Source organism: Arvicola amphibius, chromosome 3, assembly GCF_903992535.2.
Source record: "Arvicola amphibius chromosome 3, mArvAmp1.2, whole genome shotgun sequence".
NCBI classification, from domain to species: Eukaryota; Metazoa; Chordata; class Mammalia; order Rodentia; family Cricetidae; genus Arvicola; species Arvicola amphibius.
Window position 1 is genome coordinate 28,059,255 of NC_052049.1, and position 24,247 is coordinate 28,083,501.

Sequence of the window (24,247 nt, forward strand, 5' to 3'; positions counted from 1 at the left end):
ACATTATACTAGAGGAAAGCTAAACTTAAGTCGTCTATGAAATCCATGCTTGAGACTGTTTACAGTGTTAAGTCCTTTTAGATACGAGCAATGTTTTACTATAAAAATTAATTAAATTATTATAATGATTATGGTTATTTCTTGAGTGTCTACATGCTAGATGCTGTACACAGTGCTTGATGTGTAATACATTACTGGATTCTCTCTATGACTCTGTGAAGGATCATGAAGATGTCCTATATGATGAACTTGAGAGGGAGGGGCATCAGGTGTCTCACTAACGTTCACACAGTGAGAAAAAGACCAAATCAAAACTTGATCCTAAAAATTCTAAACTCATGGGCAGTACTCCATTGTGACTAGATGAATCAAAACAGGGGCGAGGGGGGGGGGGTGTTGCCAAAGCCTGCCAGAACACCTGGAAATGCACGGAAAGTGCCCAGCATACTTGCACAAAGTCAGTGGTCAGCGAGAACCGGCTACAGAGGTCTTGCTGTTGTTAGCATGGGTAAGAACACAGGTCGCTTTTGTTTCTTTCTGGAGAGAGACTCAGGTTTTAACCGAAAGCTAAAGGGCATGTTCGTTTTTGTCACACTCATATTTTTGGTATATATCAGCCCATGCCTAGTAGGACTATGGCCATTATCATGGTTTCATCCTGTGGGAGATCATTCAATACAGCTTAGCTTCAGAACATTCTATTTGCTACGTATCTTACAGCAGGCATCTCATTCATCATATCTTCTTAAATGTGTTTACTTTTGTATGTGGCTGCACGTGTGTTCATGTGTGTGTGCCAGGACGCATTTGTGTATACATGTACAGGTCAGAGGACAACTTCAGATGTCATTCTCAGAAAAGCTGTCTACCTCCTTTGAGATGGGCTCCCTCATTGGTGTGGAGCTTACCAATTAGGTTAAACTGGCTAGCCAGTAAGGCCCAGGATCTGCTTTCTCTGCCTCCCCAGTGCCGGGTTACAAGTGCTTGCCACTGTGCCCAGATTTCCTTTTATGTGAGTGCTAGGGATGGAACTCGGGTCCTCATGTTTGCCCAGCAAGCACCCCATGCACGGATAGATTTTGGAGCACTTAAATCGTGCTGGATCTGCTGACTTTTTGCAAGTCTTTCAGGTTTTTACATTCTGTTTCCTCCACAGGTTTCTCAACACCAGTTGCCCAGTGTGTTCTGGGAAAATCTAGTGAGTAAATGAAGGAAGGAGAAGTGGCTGTAGCGGCTCCACCCAAGGCCCGATGACAAAGATGATTCCTCTAGAGCTACGCGTGCTTGCCTAGCTCTCGCAGAAATGGTTACAAACACTTATCCTTAAAGGCTCAGTCAGGGAAATAGTGGAGTCTTCGTCACTGTTCTGTTGCTGTGAACCGACATGGTGACCACGGGGCCTTGCTTACAGTTTCAGAGGGTCTGCCCATTATCCTCATGGCTGGGAGCATAGTGGTAAGCACAGTGCTGGACAGTACATCCTAAACCTTAAGGGGGAGAGAGAGAGAGAGAGAGAGAGAGAGAGAGAGAGAGAGAGAGAGAGAGAGAGAGAGACAGAGAGAGAGACAGAGAGAGAGAGAGGGAGGGAGGGAGGGAGGGAAGGAGGGAGGGAGGGAGGGAGGGAGAGAGAGAGAGAGAGAGAGAGAGAGAGAGAGAGAGAGACAGAGAGAGACAGAGAGAGAGAGACAGACACAGAGAGAGAGAGACAGAGAGAGAGAGAGGGGGGAGAGAGAGAGAGACTGGCATAAGCTTTTGAAACCTCAATGCTCACCCCCAGTGACACACTTCCTCAACAAGGCCGCACTACTCCGACAAGGCCATATTACCTAACCTAAGCTTTCTCATGCAGTTCCCTGATGACTAAGCATTCAAACATGAGCCTACGGGGCATTTCTTATCCAAACCACCACAATCAGTTTACACACGTCCCAGTGTTCTACCAGAAAGAGATCTCTTATTCCGGGGAAGATAACTGTACCATGTTCTGTGCCTGTGGGCAAGGAACAAGCTGCATTCTCTTTGCTCATATACTGCTGCCTCTGGCAGAGCAGCTAAACCCACTTGACTGAGCCACTGAAGTCTTGGATAGGATAATGGTGACACTCAGATGACCTTTTCAGTAACGGCAGCAGAGCAGAAGAGAGAAGGAGACGCCAGGATGGGCGCAGGAGTTTCTGGCTTTTCTTGCTCACTCTTGCTAGTTTAGACTAAGAGCCTACTCTACAACTCAATTTCTTTCTTATACTTTTCTTTCACCTCTCTTCTCTCTTTTCTTCTACACAGTAAACACACTTGAAGTGAGGTCCTTTTATCTGGATAGCTTGGAGAAAAACTTTTCAAGCAAAGGACAAATGGTGCAAGCTTCAATTTCAGGACTCATGAAAGAAGTGGTTGGCTAGTAGCTGTTTTAACTTTCAGCCTAATACAAACCTAGACACATATGGGAAGCAGGAACCTCAGCCGAGGAACTGCCTACAGCAGGCTGGTCTGTGGGTATGTCTGTGGGGCATTATATTGACTGCTATTTGCTAGTTGATGTAGAAGGGTCCAGCTGCATGCAAGTAGTACATCCATAGGTAGGTGGGCTGAACTAAAAAAAAAAGGTAGTTGAGCAAGCCATAAGCCTGAGGAAGCAAGTAAACAACATTTCTCAGTCAGTTTTGTCTTCAAGCTCTTGCCTTGAGTTTCTGCCTAGCTTCCCTGGATGGTGGACGATTATAACCTGGGAGATGAAATAAACCCTTGCTTCCTCCAGATGCCTTCAGTCACACTGCTTATCACAGCAGCAGAAAGAAACCCAGGCCAGATCAAGAATGCCTGGAAAATAAGTCTGAGCGGGCATCAAGATTAATAAGGGAGAATTTTTTGTTTTGAAAGAGAAAACATTTAAAAAATAGAAGATAGAAGACAAAGACGGAGTCACCTCCAAAGCTTTTTTACATCGATCATCAATGCCAATAACATTGAGAAGCACAGTCCTGATGCTTCTCAAAGTCAGGCAAAGAGTACCTTTCACTGCTTGGTGGCTGGTTTCAGCTGCCATATCCTTGCTGTACATTTTTGAAAGATTCTCTCTGATGAACAATGAAATGGCATAGAAAACCAGCTTTAGACATGGTCAGCATCATTGTTTTATATCCTTGCTGAAGGGACTCAAGGTCCATAAGGGGTCAATTAAATTAATCATAATTAATAAATCTTATTAAAGGCACATAGGCAGTCCCTCAGCAGAGGACCTACTGGTTATCCTAGTGCAGAATTGTATAAAGCAGGTGGTAGGGAGTAACTGGTAGGTCTGAGAATCATTGACCTCCTTTGCCCCTCTATTTGTGGGTCTCCACTGTCAACAAACCCAGCTGCAATGATCTTTTGCAAAGGCTTGTGGTGCCCCAAGATGGAACTTACTCAGCTTGTTGGACAGCCACTCATGACACAGAAACAACTGGACTGGGAGAGACAGCTTTTTTTTTTTTTTTTTTTTTGCTCTCGGGGTGGGCAGCATCAGTATAAAGCAGTATACTTTATTGTTCTTTCCTGGAGACATTCATTAGCAATAGATTTTTCTGGAAAAATGAGAAACTCTAGCTGGAGTTTGCAGCTTTGGGATTGGAGATTGTGTCTAGAGCCGATCACTCAGCGTGGCATTCTGAGCGCCTACTAAGTGCTCAAATACAAAGCGTTACTGAGTCTCAGAAACTCAGTTTCTTTAACCACATGCTTAAAGGCCCACATAATATCTCTCTCTACTCTACCCAGAACTCACTGTGTAGACCAGACTGGCCCTGACTTCACGGAGGTCTTCCTTCTGGCTCCCCAGTGGCTGGGATTAAGGGAGCACACCACTGCCCAGATTGAATTCTACACGTTGAGACACCATCTTGCTATGTAGTCCAGGCTGGCCTCAAACTTGTGATCCACTGCCTCAGCCTCTCATTTTCTGAGATGACAGGCATGGGCCACCACAACTTTAAAAGGAGATGTAGGGCTGGCTTTTCCATTTCCCGTTGTGAGTGGACAAGGTTGTGTCTGTGCCGCTGCAGGGCAGCTTTCAGCAGGTCAGAGGAACTGGAGGGGGGACGGAGAGCAGATAGACTGCTGGACAGGGGCACAGACAGACATGGGAACTTTATCTGAGGCGTAAGTCTTAAGTCTTCATCTTCTTTTTCTTTTGGCTGCCTGTTCTCTAATTGTTCTTTCTCTGTTCTGCCCCTCTACTGGATGTCGTCTTTCTTCTTCCCCGTTGTTCTCCTTCTGTTTCTTTCTTGATGCTTTCCTTTCATTTATTCCCTGATGGTTCCCTTCTATTTCTTTCCTGATTGTTTTCTACATCTTTCCTTCTCCTTCTCTTATTTTTCTCTTATCCTTTTTATACCGAATACAAAGATTTCTATGTAAGATAAGATTACCTCACAGCCGTAGGTTAAATATTTTCCAAAAACAAATGAAAATCCTTACACAAGAAGAAATCACATTAAGACCACAAGTTACATGTTTTCCTTAGAAGCCCACTAGTGGTTAAACATTTTTCCTTGTATTAATTATCCCACCACAACATCTTCAACCCAAAGCAATGATTTTTTTTATAATTGATTCGCAAACTTTTAAGCAAGCCAAGTGTATTTCAGCCAGTTCTTTTGTATGGCAGGCGGCTGTTTGTTGTTTCAGGGCAGTAGATTTTTATTTTATAAAAAACTTTAAACAAGTGCTCAGCTAACCCACTAGTTTCTTTACACACAATAGGGTCACTTAATTTCCTTTTACAACTCTGTTTTTTCAAGGTGCATCCTGGGGCCTGTGATTAATTCTGTAAGCTACATTATACTTGGCATAAATATGCTACCTGCCAATTTTCAGGTGGAACTGATAGAGCAATCTGATTTAGCTAAAAGGAAAATGGGACCAGGATGTCTTCAGCGAACTTTTGTAGCTCTACCTTACTAGAGAAAAATCTCCCTCCTTTGACAGTTATGCCATTTAGGCCACTACTTTTTGGCAGCACCTACACGTGTGAACAACTGTTTGCAAGAATGAAGCACAACAGGAGTAAAATTAGACCTCAAATACCTGCTGAGCGCCCAAGAACTACCGAGAATTGTAGACTCCTCCGTTGATGTATTCATTTCTCAATAGAGTGTCAACTATCCCAAAAAGTGAAGTTTTATTTTTTTTATTAGTGATCACAAGCTTGGGACCCTCCTGATTATTTCAAAGACCCTCACATCAGGATTACAGGATTTTTACACATGGCCTCTGCATGACTTTATATAGCGTCCCCTCCAGAACTTCAGGCATCTTCGCAGTCTGCGTGAATGTTTTCAGAATTGTTCCAGTTGACTCACATTTAAACCCAAAGGAATGTTTCTTGAGCTTCCTGGCCAGCACTGTGACATGTGCTGCAGACAGCTGTACCATCTGTACTACTACGAGTACTACGGTACCACTCCTGTACAACTGCACCTGCACTACAGGACCATTCGCCCAGGAAAGGTCCTGGAGATTTAAACACACAAAGACACACAGACAGAGACACGGGTCATCCTTGAAACAGGAATGCCACCTTTATTGTGTTCAGGGGCAGCTTATATATCGATCCTTAACCGATAGCCACGCCCCAGCCAAACCCACCAGAAACCATTCCCCTGTCATTAGGAACTCCTGAGGGTCTCGTGCTCAAAGCAGCTGCAAGCATTACAAGTTGTTTACCAGAAATTCAGGACCTGTGTGTGTGTGTGGGGGGGGGGGTGGTTCACGGCTCCCAACAGACAACAACAGCAACAACAAAATTCCAAACAGCAGTCAGAAACCCGAAGAAACCCAGGCTCTCTCTGACCAGGCACTCTTGGAGACAATAGTGACGAAACATCCTATTAGCTCCTGATTATAATCTGACCTTGGCCCTCTGCGGTCACTGGAGCAGCGAGGGTAAAGGCTTGTCTAGTGTGGACTTCCGTCCAGAGGGAAGTGGAAAACTCTATAAATATATTGCAAACATTTAAACTCTAAACGACGTTCTCATGAAAAACAAGGTCTTAAGAGAACTCAGCACAGGAGCTCACTTAGCGCAGGGGTCTGTGTTTATTTAGTGCAGTGCTGCCAGCGAGGATGCTCAGTACCTCAGTAGGTGCCAGCAACGAGAAAGCGCTTAACGACCATCATTTAGCTGAAAACTTCCTTTGGATAAAGCCTTGCCTGGCAGCCGTTTTTCATTCTTAAACTATTCACACAGTGACACTTTACTGGGGAAAAGATACCACCAGGAGTATTTATTGGCTTAACAAGCTCCTGCCCGGGAGCTTGGGAAGATTCGCGGGCTCCTGAGTGGTTCAAATCCAGAGCCTGCAGCTCTTCTCCTGCAGGGCCTGGAGCGTGAGGCCACTAGAGGGTGCTATGCTTCTATCGTCCAAGGACTGGCAAGATCAAGCCGGCCTATCAGTTTCAATGCAAAAGAGGAAAAGAGGCTTTAACTCTTCCCAAGTCTGTTTTTCTCAACCACTCCAGAGGCAGCTGAACTGAATTGTTCCAGTTTTGTTCCCAATTCAGTAAAAATGGTTAATAACTTAAATAGACTGGCTCTTTTGTCTGTCTGTCTCTCTGACTCTGTCTGATTCTCTCTCTCTCTCTCTCTCCTCTCTCTCTCTCTCTCTCTCTCTCTCTCTCTCTCTCTCTCTCTCTCTTTCCCTCTCTCTCTCTCTCTCTGTCTGTCTCTGTCTCTCTCTCTGTCCGTCTCTCTTTCGTCCATGTAGGTCCATGTGGTGGAACAAAACTGTGTCCTGATATTATGAATAGCCTAAAAGTTTCCCCAGGAGTAGTGGATCTTGTCAGATCCCAGGGAACTGAGTAGAGATGGGAAAGGGGGCTGGGTCATAGAGAGAGATGAGGAGGGGCATGTGCTCTTCCTGACCCCTCCCTAGTCAGGCAGAAACCTGCTTTCCCCTTTCACGGATTTATTTTGGTTTAGATGCTGTTTACCAAAAATGCTCGCTCGCTAATCTTGTTGGAAACAGGAATGAGCTTGGGAAGTTCTGAGTTAACGAAGTTGCGCGATAGTATCACTTTCTGCAAGTCTTTCAGAACACATACTTCACACCACACCGTGGATACGAACCTGGGTGTTTGCTGGGAATATGGCGCAGCAGTGGTTATCAGTCAAGGGATGTGATGGGCGTTTTGCCCCAGAGGACATTTGGCACCAGGAGACACTTTCAACTGTCATAGCCAGGGCAAGACGCTGACTTTCCCTACATGCCAAGGTTGCTGCTGAACATTTCCCATTTCAGAGAAGGAGGCATCATATCACCAGGTCCCCACAGTTAGGGTCTTGGGAGCATCCCAACTCTATTTTATACCCTTATAGTCTTATTTACCCATAAATTAAGGTTCTCCCCCCCCCCCCGAGGTATCCTGCAGTACTAGAATTCTGTGGCAAAAAAAGGCAAATGCTACCCTAAGTTTACCAACAAGTGTGCTGTCATAGCTGGCTTGGTGTTCCCTTAGCATCCCTTCTTTATGACCTCCATTTCTCATTGCCCCTTGGTATCTTCTCCTTGAAGTTCCCAGAACTGGCTTGCGTTGCTCCCCTCTGGTACACATTTCTACAATCTCTCTTTCTTGCTCCTTTGTTTTCTTTTTTATTTCTTGCTCCCCAAATGGGATGTTTCTTGTGGCGCATGCCTCATTATGCTCAGTTGCCAGAAGATTTCACGACCCCAGCTGTGTTTTTCCACACCAGTAGCTCCGCTTACATAACTGGGGTGACCTCGGTCTTCCTGAAAACACCCTACTTGCAGGAATCTGCTGGATGCTTTCCCGGACCAGAGATGGCCCGCTTCCTCTTTGAATCTCTATTTCCTTCCTCATTTAGCCTGTTAAGTTCTTCCTCTTCTCGGAGTCAGACTGGAAATCCTGTTTAATCACTAAGCCCCGAGAATCTTTCTAGATTTTTTGTATATCTCCTTAAAGGCTTTTTCTGTCTTTTTTTTTTTTAACTGAAGAATTCCAGGCTATGCTTCCAGTCTCTTCCCCTCAGTGTGCCCGCCCATCACCACCATTTGACTCCTCTTGACCCACAGTGTTCGCTCTTCCTTAAAACCTTTCTATGCAAGAGTTTCCATCGATCTTTGCAAAAGTCCACACAGCTTATGCTGGCAGCCACACTGCCAACAGTGCAGACCTCAGCTGTATTTAAAGCTCTTATCCTAATGGTTTCCCTGTTGGAATTTCCAAACAGATAAGCACTCATGTGGCATTGTTGCATTAAAGATCCATTCAGGGAAAACCATTTCCTTCTGGTCAAGAGAACGGAATCTGTGGCCTGGGCGTACACCTAACATTACAGGCGGACCCATCAGTCACTTGGCTTACGAAGGCAGATTTGCCTAACACCAGGCTAAAGAGATGGGAGGAATATTTATCCCTTCAGTGAGATGATGTACTTTTCCTTCCCAGAATTTCACCCTCCGTGCAGTGGCTAAAGTGCTGTCACATGGTTCTATTCGGTCTGTCTGCCCTTCTAAATCCCAACTCAGATATTGCCAGAGCCCAAGCATACTTCCCTATCCCTCTAGGTCTATGGCAAAAAGAGCAGTGAGCTCCACATCACTGGTGAGATTGTGGAGACACATTCTATAAGCCTGCTTCTTTAAATAGGTGAATCAAGGCTGGAGAGGTGGTTCAGGAGTTAAGAGCACTTGCGCTCTCAAAGAGGATGGAGTTCAGTTCTCAGCACCCACATGGTGACTCACAACCACCCATAACTCCAATGTCCTCTTCTTACCTTTGAGGGCACCGGGCATGCACATGGTGCCCATATATACATGCATGCAAACACTCATGCATGTGAAATAAAATAACTCTTAAAGAGAGAAAAAGAAAACTGAAAGCTGGCCATCAAGATAGCTGGCTGTGTGAAGGTGCATGTTACTAAGACTGAAACTGTGAGTTTGAGTCTCAGATCCCACAAGATGGAAGACGAGAGCAGACTCCATATGCAAGCTGTGGCCCCAGAATACTTTCTGTGATTAATCTGTGGAAGCTAAAGACAGAAGGATGAATGTGACGTCGTTATGCTCTATTTTGTTTCCAGAAAAATTTCATTCTAAAACATTCCATTTATGTTTTACAGACAGAACCTTGTCCAGATCTATTATGGTTTAAACTCACCCAATACCCCTGTACTGAAAATTTAGTAGTATCCATTACATCCATTAGTAGTATCTGGAGGTAAGGACCTCCAGAGATTAGATGAGGTCATCATGAGAATGGACTCCTAGTTTTAGCATTAGTTGTTTTATATGGCATGGATAGAGTTTTGTGCTACCATACTTACGGTGTCTCACCATGTCATATCCTCTTTTGTGCATGATGCATAAAGACCAGCTCTTACCAAATGTTACACAGATGCCAGCCAGCACCATGCTCTTGGACTCCCTGGTTTCCAGAAGTACGAGCCAAGCATACTTCTATATATTTTTTTTTAAAATTATTTATTATACAATATTGTGTCTGTGTGTATGCTTGCAGGCCAGAAGAGGGCACCAGATCTCATTACAGATGGTTGTGAGCCACCATATGGTTGCTGGGAATTGAACTCAGGACCTTTGGAAGAGCAGGCAATGCTCTTAACCGCTGAGCCATCTCTCCAGCCCATACTTCTATATTTTTAAAGGTCCGAGTCTCAAAGTTTTCTGTTACAAAAACAGAAAATGAGCAAAGAACTCTTCTCTCACAAAGCAATCTCCAAGTCTGCTTTATAGAGCCCTTATAGAGAGTCATCATCTACCAGATAGTTGTGGGAAACTGTTAAAAAGAAAAATTCTTCTAAGGACCAACTTCTTAAGAATTTTTTTTCTAAATAGGATATAAAAGATCTCATCAAAAGTAATATTTTGTATTGCCAAGAGGGCAGGGAGGTGATGTGTTGGTGGCCAGGGCCTCTTGGAGTTGCTGAAGAAAGGGAACTGTTTTCTGTTTGCTCTGGTACCATGATCTCATGTTGCCAGCCTCAGTTAGCTGGAATACCCACGGAATATGTACTTCTGCTTAACTGAAGCTTAGCAAAGACTAGTAACCATTGGGGATTTCTTCCTCACCAAGTACTGCATGCGGAAGGAAGCTAGTGCTTCTGACTCTGGGCACTCACATGCCTTGCTTCTTATGAGCAACTGTAATGATGTGGTTGATGGCAGCTACAAGAAATGGAACCACTCACTGATGTTGGGACATCACCTGGGATGTTTAAAATAAATTTATGCCTTTTGTTGAGAGAGAGAGAGAGAGAGAGAGAGAGAGAGAGAGAGAGAGAGAGAGAGAGAGAGAGAGAGAGAGAGAGAGAGAGTCATGAAAACATGCACTGTTTGGGAGATTAAGATAGCAAGGAGATTTGCTTTACGGAGTTTCCTCTGATTGGAAATCACTTCGATGCTGAACTGAGCACATCTGCTGTCTTCCCCGATTAGCAGATACATTTCCCAGAAAGATATCTCTAACTTCCAAATGGTCCCAGCTGGCTGCAGGAAGGCTCTGTGTAACTGACAAAACGCATCTGGTTTCAAGGCATAGATCAAGTACAGAGGCAGGCGCTCCATGTCCCTGGAGAATCCAGCTGGGGTGGGAGCCGAGTCTCGGTGCTGCTGGCTCTATAAATGAGTGGAGAAAGAATCCAGAGCAGGAGAGGCTGTGGGGGAGACAAAAGCCTGTCTGTCTTTACAGATGAAATTGTCTTGTTCTTGTCTACCCTGAATGTTTCCCAAGCATGAAGGTAAGATAACAATTTATGACTTATCTACTTAAAGGCATCTCAAAGAGGAGGTCATACTTAAGTGAACAAAATCAGATAAAGAGAATGTGGAAAACACAGAGTGAGAAGGTGGGGGGGGGTGACTTTTAACAAACGTCCTTATCTAAACAGGTTTTTAATAGTTCAGCCAAAGTGAATCAGGTTTTCAGACTGAAAGAGCTGGGAAAAAAGGAACTGAAGGCAATGTTTATGAAGAAAACCATTCCTGAGAAATGTTTATGAAGAAAACCATTCCGGAGAAAGCAATAAAGGAATACAGTAGGTCCATTGTTACTTCTAAGGCAAAGTTCTCTCCAGCTTAATTGCTTGTTCATTTTAATTTTGGGCCATGTAGTGAAGTTTTGACTGGATGATATAAGAGCTTTATAGAAAACTGAATCTGTAGCTTTGGGAAGTTAGAATTCAGAATCTGGGATGAGAAAAGGACCGTGAGGGCAGACAATATAAGTACATGGAGTGAATCGATGAGTTTACCATACACACATGTTGGGTCAACATACAACAATACAATATCTCTAAAAAGTTAATACACACAAAAGACCAAAGACAGAAATCATTATTATAGAATGAAATTGTAGGATGGAAAAACAAGTTGGAAATGCTATGATAATTTGTATGTTCACATGTATGTGTGCGGTCACAGGGTAAGTTTGTGTGTTCACATGTATGTGTGCAGGCCATAGGGTATATTTGTGTGTTCACATGTATGTGTGCAGGCCACAGGGAAAATTTGTGTGTTCACATGTATGTGTGTAGGCCACAGGGTGTCTTCCTCAACTTCTCATTTTTTCTCTCTTTTCTTCCTTCTTTTCTTTTAAGAGATAAGGTTTCTCATTAAAACTGGAACTCACCAGTATGTCTAGACTGACTGGTTAGCAAACCCAGGGATCCTCCTGTCTCTTCCTCCCCAGTGCTGGGATCATAGCCATCTACTTCTGTGCTTGGCTTTTTATGTGGATGTGTGTGTGTGTGTGTGTGTGTGTGTGTGTGTGTGTGTGTGTGGTTAGGGAGAATGTCTACAAATATCACAGACCTCAGAATGTGAATCCAGGGGAGGCAAACAGGAAATTTGGTTTCTCACAATAGCCAAGGTTGGGTCTAACTTTGAGAGTCTGACCCTGGACAGTTTATTTTAGTCATATTTAAGCACAGCACAATTTGGAAAAAAGTTTTCCAGTATAACACAACCATGTATGCTTAAGACACGAATACATCAAACTTCTTGTGAAGTACAAGTGACATCTCCCATAAAGATAGGTTCTATAGATCAACCAAGGAAGCAGGCTCAAGGAAAACGATGCTCATGGCTAACTCATGGCCCCAGGGGAGAATAGTCCTGTAGACTGGCTGAGATAAACAGGCTCATGATAAAGGCCAGAAGGAACCAGTATAGCCTGGCCATCCAGTTAGTGTAGAGGTCACCCAGCTGTTCAACATATCCATTCCCAGCCTTCTGGGTAGAAACAGGTTATACATCTTGGAAGAGACAACCCTGTGTGTCTAACATTCCTGGTTTTGTAGTACTCATCTGTGAGCACACGGATCTACATGCCTCCTATGGATGCTGGGGACCAAGAACCTAATGTCTTCTACAAATGCTGGGAATCAAACCCAGACCCTTTTGTTTACACTGCAGGGGCATTACCAATTGAGCTGTCTTTCCAGACCCGCTTTTGCTACTGCAGATTTGGTTTTTAAAATAAAACTGTTGCATTACCACCCCGAAGGACCAGTTCTGCTGCCCTGCCAGCTGTGGGGTTACCCCTATCACTGCACTGTCCACTTGTTTCACAGAATTTGTGCTCGCTAGTGAGGCTGGAGAAGGAACAAGACGTAAATCTTTGGTAATCTTGGAATTCTATAGTTAAAAGTTAAACACAAATTACAAAGTTGATACACTTGGGGCTACAATGCTACAGCACCAAGGCAATTTACAAAGTTAGATTTACAGTGTGATCTGGTATTTATTTTACTGAGCTTTGTGGGTTCATTTAACAATTTAGAATACTTGTTAGTTAAAAAAGGAACATGATATGCTTGCTAAAGTCACCTAGCTAACCTGTTTTCCCCAATATTTGAATTAACTGTCAATCAACTTCCTTCCTTATTTTATGATGAGACATCTTAATAATTGTTTTATGTTTAAAATGTGTTTTGCAGTCATTAATTTATGACATTTTAATGTCATGATAATAAATAGTTTTTTTCCTTTTAGTTGGCTGATAGGATGTCAACAAATGAAGCAATAGTTTCACTCCAAGATGCATGCAGAATTTCTGTTCGTATTTAAAAGTTTACACTCTTAGTGTAAACCTGAAAGGCATGCTTTTGTGATATGTTTCCAGCAAGGTAGACATGGGAAAGCCCTGAGCTATCAAATAGCATAAGTGAACTTTATATTCTGGCGTTTTAAGGAGGGATGATCTTAGACCTCCTTCTCCATCCATGCTTTAGAATTCCCCTTAGTTCTCTCATTAGCACTTGAATAGGTGGTAACTTGGGGCTGAGCTGTTGAAGAAGGGTTCATAGCCAAGGAGCTTCCCTCTGAGCTAGCTACAGGCCAGTTACGCAGTCTGCCCTCTTGGTCTGAGCTCAGTCCAGAGTGAAACCAGGGCGTGGTCTGTGCCTGGCACAGCGATGTCTCAGATCAGCATGTAGTCAGCTGGAACGTGTTAGTGGAATCAGGTAAGGTAGTGTCCATTCGGGGATGAAAAACCAGAGAAAAGAACCGATGGGGCTGAAGGTCTAGCTGGGTGTCACAGACCGTTCATTCCCTATTCTTCAACACGGCAAATTCTGAATTGATTGTGTATAGTCAGCTGTGCGCAGGACTGCTCTGTTTTTATGTGCTTTATTCTCCTTCTAAAGGGCAGGAAGACAAATTGCTCCCATTTTAGGGACTGTCTCAGTTTTTGTTTCAAAGTACTCTGACAAAGGCGACTCGAGGAAGGGTTTATTTTAGCTTCCAGTGCAAGGCGCAGCCTTTTGTGGGGGAAATAAGGCTGCTGCAGCTGGGAACGTGACATCTGTGGTCAGAAGAAATCAGTGAATAAATGCTGATGCTTAGTTCCCTTCTTCGTTCATACAATCCAGAATCCCGTGAATGGTCCTCCCAACATTGTCTTTAATTGTTCTCAGACGATTCCACTGGCCTTTCTAGATATTCATGTCTAGTCAGTTACAAAGTCTTACTTGTTTGCCTCCATGGCTTTTACATCTACAAATCTGCTTTGTAGCCTCTCTCTCTCTCTCTCTCTCTCTCTCTCTCTCTCTCTCTCTCTCTCTCTCTCTCTCTTTCTCTCTCTCTCACACACACACACACACACACACATACAAAACACACATACATACATACACACGCACAAAAATGTAGCAAGAAGGTACTAGTTAGTTCCTGGCCACTTAGCACTGAAATAATCACACAGAAACTATATTATTTAAATCACTGCTTGGCCCATTAGCTCTAGCTTCTTATTGGCTAACTCTTACATATTAATTTAACCCATTTCTATTAATCTGTGTATCGCCACATGGCTGTGGCTTACAGGGTAAAGTTCCGGAGTCCGTCTCTGGCAGCTACACGGCTTCTCTCTGACTCCGCCTTCCTTCTCCCAGCCTTCAGTTTAGTGTTCCCCACCTACCTAAGTTCTGTCCTATCAACAGGCCAAGGCAGTTTCTTTATTTATCAGTGGTAATCACAGCATACAGAGGGAAATCCCACATCACGAAAACCTGTTGGATCCATTTTGTGTTCCTCTTGCGTACCTGTATTTAGTGCTGACCACATGGGATTAGATAACGCCTAGTTCCATTCTTGTAGGAAACCGCTTCTCCATCTCTTTGCAGCCATCCATTTTCCATTGCTCTTCACCTAGAGTTAGGGCCTTGTGAGATTCCCTCAGCCTTGTTAGCATGTTGATCTTGTTTAGGCAACGACAGCCTTGAGATGGTACAGGTGCAACCCCTGTCACGGCTAGAGTACACTGTCTGTCATATAGCAGGTGCCCCACAGCCTCCTTTTTACTCCTGTGAGGTCAGTATTTTTAGATAACATTTATAAATGAGTTTTATCCTATGGTATTTCTCTTTTTGTGTTTGACTTATCTTATTTAACATAATATCATCTAAGTCCGTATGTGTTGTTGCAAACAGGAGGTCTTTTTTCTTTTAAGACTCAATGGTATTCCGTTGTGTGTGTTTTCTTTTCCCACCCTGGTCCCTCCCCTCCAATATGCTGGGGGTCGAGTACAGTACCATGCAAATTAGGTAAACACCAGCAAGCTACATTCCTCATCGCCTCTTACAACCTTTTTCTTAATTCTTTCATCCAATGGTGGACACTGTTGGTTTTCTTGCTTTAGCAATTATGACTAATACTAATAAATAAGGGAATGCAGATTATCTTTTTTTGGCATACTGATTTCATTTCATTGGGATGGTAAAATCAGATGGCAGCTCTATTTTTAAGTTTTTTTTGAAGAACCTTCAAGCTTCTATTTAAAACACTACCCCATAAAGAAAAGTCGTTTATCTTTTATATGATTCTTCCACTCATATTCTCCCAACCCACAAAGCCATATGCAAGTAGATGGATTCATTTTTAACGCATTAAGGAAATGAAATCTAAAGCAATATTTCATTGTTTTCTACCCTAGGTAACAAGCTTATTCATTTTGGCAGGATTCATGGCAGAGTTTCAAATCTTCTCAAGGTGAGAATATTTTAGATTTTGTATGGAAATTTTAAAAATGTAAGAAATAATAAATTCTTAGCCAGGCTGTGGTGGCACACGCCTTTAATTCCGCACTTGGGAGGCAGAGGCAGGCAGATCTCTATGATTTCGAGGCCAACCTGGTCTACAAGAGCTAGTTCCAGCACACCAAAGCTACACAGAGAAACCCTGTCTCAAAAAAAAAAAAAAACCCAAAACCCTCAAAAATAAATAACTAAATAAAATAAAGGAAATAGTAAATTGTTTAGTATGGCTTAACTTTCATATAGCACATTGGATGTGTTTATGCATTTCATCTTTCTGTGATTTTAGAAAATACAATAATTCATTTTATTTCTTCCTTTTAAAGAAGAAATAAGAACAAAAAATACTTCATGTTCTTTTTTTTTGGTCCCAATTCGAGGGTTTCACCTTAATTCAGAGAGTTGCAGTGGACTCAGAGCAATATTTAATCTTTAAATTTGGTCCCTGATAAACATTCTCTAGATTTTAAAGGTCAACAGATTTTTTTTTTAAAAGAAAATAGTTTTATTGGTTCCTGAAGGTTGGATAAAAGTCAGCACCATTTACCTATTTCCTTCTTTTTATTTGCAAGGGAATGGAAAGAGCCAGCTCACGTAATAGAACTATTAGCTCCATAAGTTTCAGGAGCTGTGCAAGATGTGGGATCACAAAGACTGAGATAGCGTGCAGAGTCCACTGTGGCCAAGGTCCCGAGTCCAGCAGTGCGAGTAAGCTAAGGGCTCTGTGCAGAGTAGTGAGGGAGAGAGAGGGAAGGCCAAACGGTGTCCATCCTGTCTCCATACCCTGGGCACAGGTCGGCAGGCAACAGCAAATTCACAAGACTGTTTAAGGGTCAAAACATTTAGCCGCTTGGCTCACTGGAGGTTTCCAAAGTTCTTTCAATGCACACTACAGAATGGGATTCATTACTCGTAGGATCATCTGACAGCTTGAGGATTCAAGAAACACTTGGACACAAGATGTCACCCAGCCCGGTAATATGCTATGAATCTACAAATCTAGAGTTCTGGTTCCATGAGCTTTTCACAAGTCTTCCTTGACCTTTATGGACTAAACCAGGTGTCTTCCTCCACAGCCAGGGTTTAGGATCATGTGAGAGCCGCTCTACCATCCACATACGCTTGTTAAGAGTGGAATTGCTTAAACTCACCTTTTTCACCTGTGTGTACTTAAGAAGGGGCCTGAGTGAATATGGGGACTATTTAAATATAAATTGCTGTCTCGTAGCCTTGCTAGCATTTTTCTGCTATTTTAGAACTTGTCTCTCAAGTTTTTGAATAGCTGTTCAAGTCATTATTGAGTTTCTTCAAAGGCCCAATACCTTCTGACCAAATATCATCACCTACTCTCTTAATTTTGACTACGTCTTTATTTTTATTCCCATAATAAATTTTATGTAAACATTGTCTTGGTTAGGGTTACTATTACATGATGAAAACAAATTGGAGAGAAAAGGGTTTATCTGCATATGCTTCTACATCACAGATCATCGTAGAAGGAAGTCAAGACAGGAACTCAAGCAGGGCAAGAAGCTAGAGGCAGGACTGATGCAGAGGCCTTGGAAGGGGGTTTCTTACTGACTTACTCATTGTGGCTTGTTCAGCTTGTCTTCATATAGGACCCAGGGCTACCAGACCGGGAATGGCACCACCCGCAATGGGCTGGGCCCTTCTTTTCCCATCAATCATTAATTAAGAAAATGCTCTTCAGGCTTATCTACAGCCTGATCCATTATGGAGGCATTTTCTCAATTGAGGCTTCCTCCTCTCTGATGACTCTAGCTGTGTCAAGTTGACGTAAAACTAGCTAGTACAAACACTGTTATAAAATTTATCACTATATATATATATATGTATACATATATATACGATTAGAAATGTATGTGTTTCTATCTTACAGATACACTGAACAAAGTATGTTAGCAGTCCTTTGTACAAAACAAATAGTTAATAAAAATTAAGCTCTAGTAAGAATAGTTACCCCTCTTCCTATTTTCATATATTTTAGGATACTTTTAATACCACTTTAAATTTTTGGAAGTATATTTTTCTTTTTAAGTAGCCTATAATGATTATATAAAACGTTCTTCATGGTGACATTTTCATATAATTACATTCTGCACCCTAAAGCACATCTTTTGCTGTCTGTTTTTTTTGGGACAGGATCTTACGTAGTTCAGGATGTCCTCAAACTCATTGAGTAGCTGAGCAAGACCTTGAACTTCTGATCCTCCTGCCTCCTGGCATGTGTGTGTGTGTGTGTGTGTGTGTGTGTGTGTGTGTGTGTGTGTGTGTGTGTGTCCTGGATTACAGATGATCACCACTGTCTCAAGGAAAGGTGCTTTTGATGACTTTTGATTAGTCTTATCTGTTCTTTGTGTTCTCTTGCTTATCATCCCACCTGCTTCCTGATGGACAAACCTGGTGCTGTGACAGAGCCTCCTCGCCAGTTAACTGCCAGTGGGGCTCCTTTGGCCCTTGGTCAGAATGCAATGGTTGTACCAAGACACAGGTAGGCTCCTACAGAACTTTCGTCTTGGTTGTTATGTGAAGGTATGACCACAACAAAATCATCTTTTGAGTGTACACTAATTAGTGTTAATGTATTTTAAAACTTATTTTAGTAATTTTCAAGGAAGAGACAAGGACTTGTTTACAATGCTGTTATACCGTATTGTCTATTTTTTTTGAATTTTTCAAAACATGGACTGAAAGTTCAGCATTCTTTATTAAAATAGATAGGAATAGCATAGAAGAAAGTTCAAAAATCTGTGTTTTTTTTCCCACCAGTTTCAACTTTTCCTTCCACTTCAAACACCAGTCAATAGTGAAAGAGATGCTTCACCTCACTTCACAAATAGGGACCAACTATGAATAAATTAAGGATCTTCAATGTTTTAAATTGATTTCCTAAGTAATGATATAAAATGAAACACTTGACTTGACTTGGATATTGCACAACACTTCTAAAAATGTATGTTTCTTTATGAAGCACTCAATGATGAGAATACAGAATTGTATAATGAAAGAAGCAGCACTCATAATTCTGCTTAGAATTTAGAAGAAACAAACATACCACAGTTTTGCTATTTAGCCTTCCAGCTTTCTTTCTCACTGTATGCTTATAGTCTTTATTTTATTCATTTTAACACTCATTTTTATTATTATCTGCTGAGAATTTCATTCATGAGTACTCTACCTTCAATACCAATTATAATTTTTATCATTTTCAACATTCTTTTCAGTGATTTTTTAAAATTGAAAATAGATTCTTCTATCATATACTACATCATGACCATAGTTTCCCCTCACACCACTCCTCCCAGCTCCCTGCCACCATTCTCCCTCAGATCCACTCTTCCTCTGTTTCCCTTTAGAAAAAGGCAGGCCTCCAAGAGACAACAACCAAACACAACAAAAATCAGATACAAGACAACAGGGCAAAAGCCCTCATATCAAGGGTGGATAAGGCAACCCAATAGGAGGAAAAGAGTCTCAAGAACAGGCCCAAGAGTCAAATAGACACCCACTCCCACTGTTAGGAGTCTCACAAAAATACCAGCTAACAACCACAACATAGGCAGAGGACCTGGTGCAGACCCATGCTGGCCTTGTGCTTGCTCCTTCAGTTTCTGTGAGCCCTTATGAGCCCTGCTTAGATGATTCAGTGGATTATGTTCTCCTGGTGTCCTCCATCCCCTCTCATCCCCTACAGTCTTTCCTCCCCTCTTCCCCACGAGGTTCCATGAACCTGGAGGAGAGGGAACCTATGGAGACAACCAGTTTAGGCTCTCTCTCTCCATATAATGTCTGGCTGTGGGTCTCTGCACCAGCTCCCATCTACTGCTGAAGGAATTGTCTCTGAAGACAGTGGACAAGACATCAATCTATGAGTATAGCAAAATATCATTAGGAGTGATTTTTTTTTTTTTTTTTTTTGCTAATTGTGTTTGCCCTAGGACCCTGAGCTATCCATTCTCTGGTTCCTCACATGGAGGCAGTGCCAGATAAGGGCTCCCTCTTGTGGCGTGGATCTCAAGTTAAAGCAGACATTGGTTGGGCACTCCCACAAGGTCTGCATCACCATTGCCCCAGCACATTTTGTAGGCAAGACAGATTGTATGTGGATGGTTTTAGCCATAGTTTCATAGTGTATTACTTTATTCTCTCCTAGTATTCTTTCTTCCTACCCCCCATCTGATCCCTCCTGTTTCCAACCCCATTGTCTCTAGTCCACCCACAAAATCTATTATATTTTCTGAGAAGATTCATGTGTTCTCCTTTGAGCCCTCCTTGTTATTTAGCTTCTCTGGGTCTGTAGATTGTAGCATGGTTCTCCTTCATTTTACAGCTAATATCCACTTATAAGTGAGTATATACCATGTCTTTTTTTCTTGGTCTGAGTTACTTAACTCTGGATGATTTTTCCCCCATCCATTTGCCTTTGAATTTCATGATGTCATTTTTAACACCCATGTAATATTCTATTGTGTAAATGCACTACATTTTCTTTATCCGTTCTTCAGTAGAGAGACATCTAGGATGTTTCCAGGTCTGGCTGTTATGGATAAAGATGCTATAAATAATAGTTGAGTTACTGTCCATGTGATAGGATGGAACATCATTTGGGTATAGCCCAAGAGTGGTATAGCTGGGTCTTGAACTAAAGTGATCCCCAATTTTCTGAGAAACTGCCTTATTGATTTCCAAAGTGGCTGTACAAGTTTGCACTTCTGTTAGCAATGGAGGAGCATTTCCCTTACTCCACATCCTTGCCAGCATGAACTGCACTTGTGTTTTTGAGTGTAGCCATTCTGGTAGGTATAAGATGGAATCTCAAAGTCATTTTGATTTGCATTTCTCTGATGGCTAAGGATGTTGAGCATTTCTTTAAGTATTTTTCAGTCATTTGAGATTCTTCTATTGAGAATTTTCTGCTTATATCTGTACCCCATTTTTTTTGTTTTTCAAGACAGGGTTTCCCTGTAGTTTCTAGAGCCTGTCCTGGAACTAGCTCTTGTAGACCAGGCTGGCCTCGAACTCAGAGATCGGCCTGCCTCTGCCTCCTGAGTGCTGGGATTAAAGGCATGCGCCACCACCACCCGGCTTCTGTACCCCATTTTTAATAGATTATTTGGCTTATTGATGTCTAGTTTCTTGAGTTCTTTTTATGTTTCAGAAATTAACCCTCTGCCAATGTGAGGTTGGTGAAAATCTTTTCCCATTCTGTAGGATGCCTCTTTGTCTTATTGACAGTGTCCTTTGCCCTACAGAAGCTTTTAGGTTTCATGAGGTCCCAGTTATGAATTGTTGATCTTAGTACCTGTGTTATTAGTGCTCTGTTCAGAAAGTCATCTTCTGTGCCAATGAGTGAGAGGCTATTTTAATATAAAGACATCAGTCATATGTTCCCATAATCTTTTTACGATACAATGTTTATTTTAAAGTTCCTGAGCATTCAAGTGGCTAAATATTTTAAATGGTTCAGTTTAAATGGATAAAGTATATATTTAAAGTAAGTTTAAACTATTTTATAACTTTTAAAATTATATTTTAAAATTATATTTGTGTGTATGTATGTTCATATATATGTGTGTCCTATAGCACATGTGTGGAGGTCAGAAAAAATTTGTAATAGTTAGTTTATCTTATTTTACCATGCAGGTCCTAGGACTTGAACTCTGATGATCAGACTTGGCAGCAAGTTCTTTCAGACATTGAGTCATCTTGCTGCCCCAAATTTAAACTCTTTGATACCAAGACTGTCACTTCTTGGTCTTTTGACTAAGATCAGGCATGAGAGAACAAAACCCTACCACAGAAGATGGTTTTGTCTTGAAGCATCTTGGGCACCACCGTCTCTTCTTATTTTCTTTGCAGTTCTGTGGTCAAACTCAGACCCTTGGGATTGCTAGGCATAAAGTCTCATGCAGTAGCCCAGGCTGGCCTTGAACTCATGGCAATACTCCTGCCTCAACTTCTAAAGTGCTGAGATTATTGGCATGAACCATGCCATTTGGCCATCATTTTTTTTGAAGCATTCTTTTATTATTTATATGAGTTCTATTTTCAAAGCAAGTTACACAAATGAAAAATTTGGCATCTAACAAACATAATAGATGATGCCTGTGATTACAGAGAAAATGCACATGAACAAGGCCAAATTAAAAGAAACAGCAAGCACACAAATCCTTTTTATAATTCCAAAACAACAACAAAAAAGACTTCTAACTAGAGAGACAAACAGAGGTTGTTTGTCATATAAGTATTTTTTTTTCTTTGATGGAGGTCATTGTGCAGTGGCTATATCCCAGATGATAAAACACAATTTTTATTCAGAAAGAGACAGGTGAAAATGAGAACGGATCAGAGGACTAGAACCAGAGAGGAGAGAATGAGTCTGTGGAGGCTGGGCAGTCCTTAGGGCCCGGCTGGCGAAGTGGAGAAGGGCAAACATTCCTGTGCAGAGTATACCGTCTGTATTCAGAACCCAGAATAGGGCACACTGGTAAATTACATATGTGACAAGCCTTAGTCAGTTACAAAGAGAGAATAAGCCGGGTGATGGTGGCACATGCCTTTAATCCCAGCACTCAGGAAGCAGAGGCGGGTGGATCTCTATGAGTTCAGGGTCAGCCTGGTCTACACAGTCAGTTCCAGGACAGGCTCCAAAGCCACACAGCAGAGAAACCCTGTCTCAAAAAACAGAGAGAGAGAGAGAGAGAGAGAGAGAGAGAGAGAGAGAGAGAGAGAGAGAGAGAGAGAGAGAGAGAGAGAGAGAGAGAAGAGACATATCAAAAAACTTTTCTGTTCCCATTTCTTACAGCTCAGCTCGTAACTGCAGGGCAAGGTATCAAGGTCAGGCTGAGGCTCATGAAGACTCACTCAGAGTCCACACTACAGTGTGACTACTGGTTCCAGGGGATACCCACTGCCAACCCAACGTAAGATGGACGAGTACATTTAAAACTAAAACTTTTAAATCATCACAGGCAGTGAGGGCAGGAAGCTGGAGGCAGGAGCTGATGCAGAGGCCATGGAAGAGTGCTTCTTACTGACCTGTTCAACCTGCTTTCTTATAGAACTCAGGCCCACACTGCCCATAATGGGCTGGGACTTCCCCTATCAATAACTAATTAAGAAGATGCCCCACAGCTTGAACTCACAGCGACATTTTTTTCAGTTGAAGCTCCCTCCTTTCAGATAACTCCGGCTTGTGCAAACTGACATAAAACTAGACAGCACAAGAGGCAAGTACCGGAGGAGGCCGCCGGCCTCGAGGAGAGCTGGAGCAGATGTTCAGGTTGTTTGAGCGTTAGGTACATGGCTCCATACTTAATGTGGACCCAGTGAATTTTAGGACGTCTTAGGACTTTTTCACTTAGTGCAGTAAATTCTACCGTTTTCTTATTTTCTAAAAGAGGTCTGCTTTTAACGCACTTCCCCTGTCAGAACGCAATTCTCCATCAGCTAGTAAGATGCCATTGTTAACACCCTTAGCATTTGAATTGCTCATGCGCAGTTTGTACACTTGGCTTCCGTATCAGTACTTGTCTTTCTGGGTTCTTTTTCATGTCCTCTCTCTCTCTCTCTCTCTCTCTCTCTCTCTCTCTCTCTCTCTCTCTCTGTCTATCTATCTGTCTGTCTATCATCTATCTATCTATCATCTATCTATTATCTCTCTCTCTCTATCATCATCATCATTATCTATCTATCTATCTATCTATCTATCTATCTATCTATCTATCTATCTATCTATCTATCTATCTATCTATCTATCTATCTATCTAACCTGGATGGCCCAGCTCAAGTCAGTCACCTAGCATGTTTATTAAGGTTTTCTCCAATTCGTCTCTCCACCCTCCAGACAGGGTTTCACAGAGCTCCGCCGGCCTCTGCCTCCCAAGTGCTGGGATTAAAGGCGTGAGCCACCACTGTCATTACATCCTACCTCTTTCCCCCTGGAACCTTCCCTGCCCTTTCCTCCAACAAAATGCATTTCATTTTCCTTCTGCTTAACTCCCAGAATAAAGCTCTAGCGAAAATGTTAACCATTCTGCATTGTAATGTATTTCTTTCTCAAGTTACTTTTTCAGAGAGTTGTCAGGAAGTTTTTTTTTCTTCCCCTCACTCAACAGTGAAAGTAAATCTGTGGCTTGAAGCTCTGTGGAAATAGCAATCCAACTGTCATTGAACCCGCGAGCTCATTGACTTCGTGGGTTTCCTTCTGTACCACATGAGAACACGTTTCTGCTCAGTGTTTCTCAAATTGAATTCATTCTTTGATTTTATTCCGCAAGGAAACTTGGGATCACTCACATAGAAAATGCAAAGAGATCTGCTTTGTTTCCAGACTCGAAGGCGTCCGGTTGCTGTTTACGGGCAGTATGGAGGCTACCCCTGTGTGGGGAGTGCTTTTGAAACACAGTCCTGCAAACCTGAGCAAGGCTGTCCCACCGAGGAGGGCTGTGGAGAACGTTTTAGATGTTTCTCAGGTGAGTTGTTTTCCATGGGCTCAGCATGCCAACATAATTCAAATGTTATTTGTTAACTGACTCCAGACATATTTGTTTAAATTTATATTGGCCTCCAAATGAGTTTTCCCCTAGTATAAGCAAGACTTTTGCTAGTATAGTAATTGTGTAGTCAGATAAATTCCACACTTAGGTAGCATCCATTCAAAAGCAAGAGAGACAT

General features: G+C 42.3%; 1 protein-coding gene across 1 annotated transcript in view; it reads left to right on the plus strand.

Annotated features, from left to right (window-relative positions):
- The first annotated feature begins 10,516 nt into the window (after positions 1-10,516).
- Positions 10,517-24,247, plus strand: part of C7 (complement C7) — a 59,260-nt gene continuing 45,529 nt past the window's right edge. Inside the window, exons 1-4 of the mRNA XM_038324350.1 lie at positions 10,517-10,756; positions 15,451-15,506; positions 17,987-18,062; positions 23,904-24,045. Of these exons, the coding sequence (XP_038180278.1) occupies positions 10,751-10,756; positions 15,451-15,506; positions 17,987-18,062; positions 23,904-24,045 (280 nt within the window). The 5' untranslated portion in view covers positions 10,517-10,750. The remainder of the gene's footprint in view (positions 10,757-15,450; positions 15,507-17,986; positions 18,063-23,903; positions 24,046-24,247) is intronic.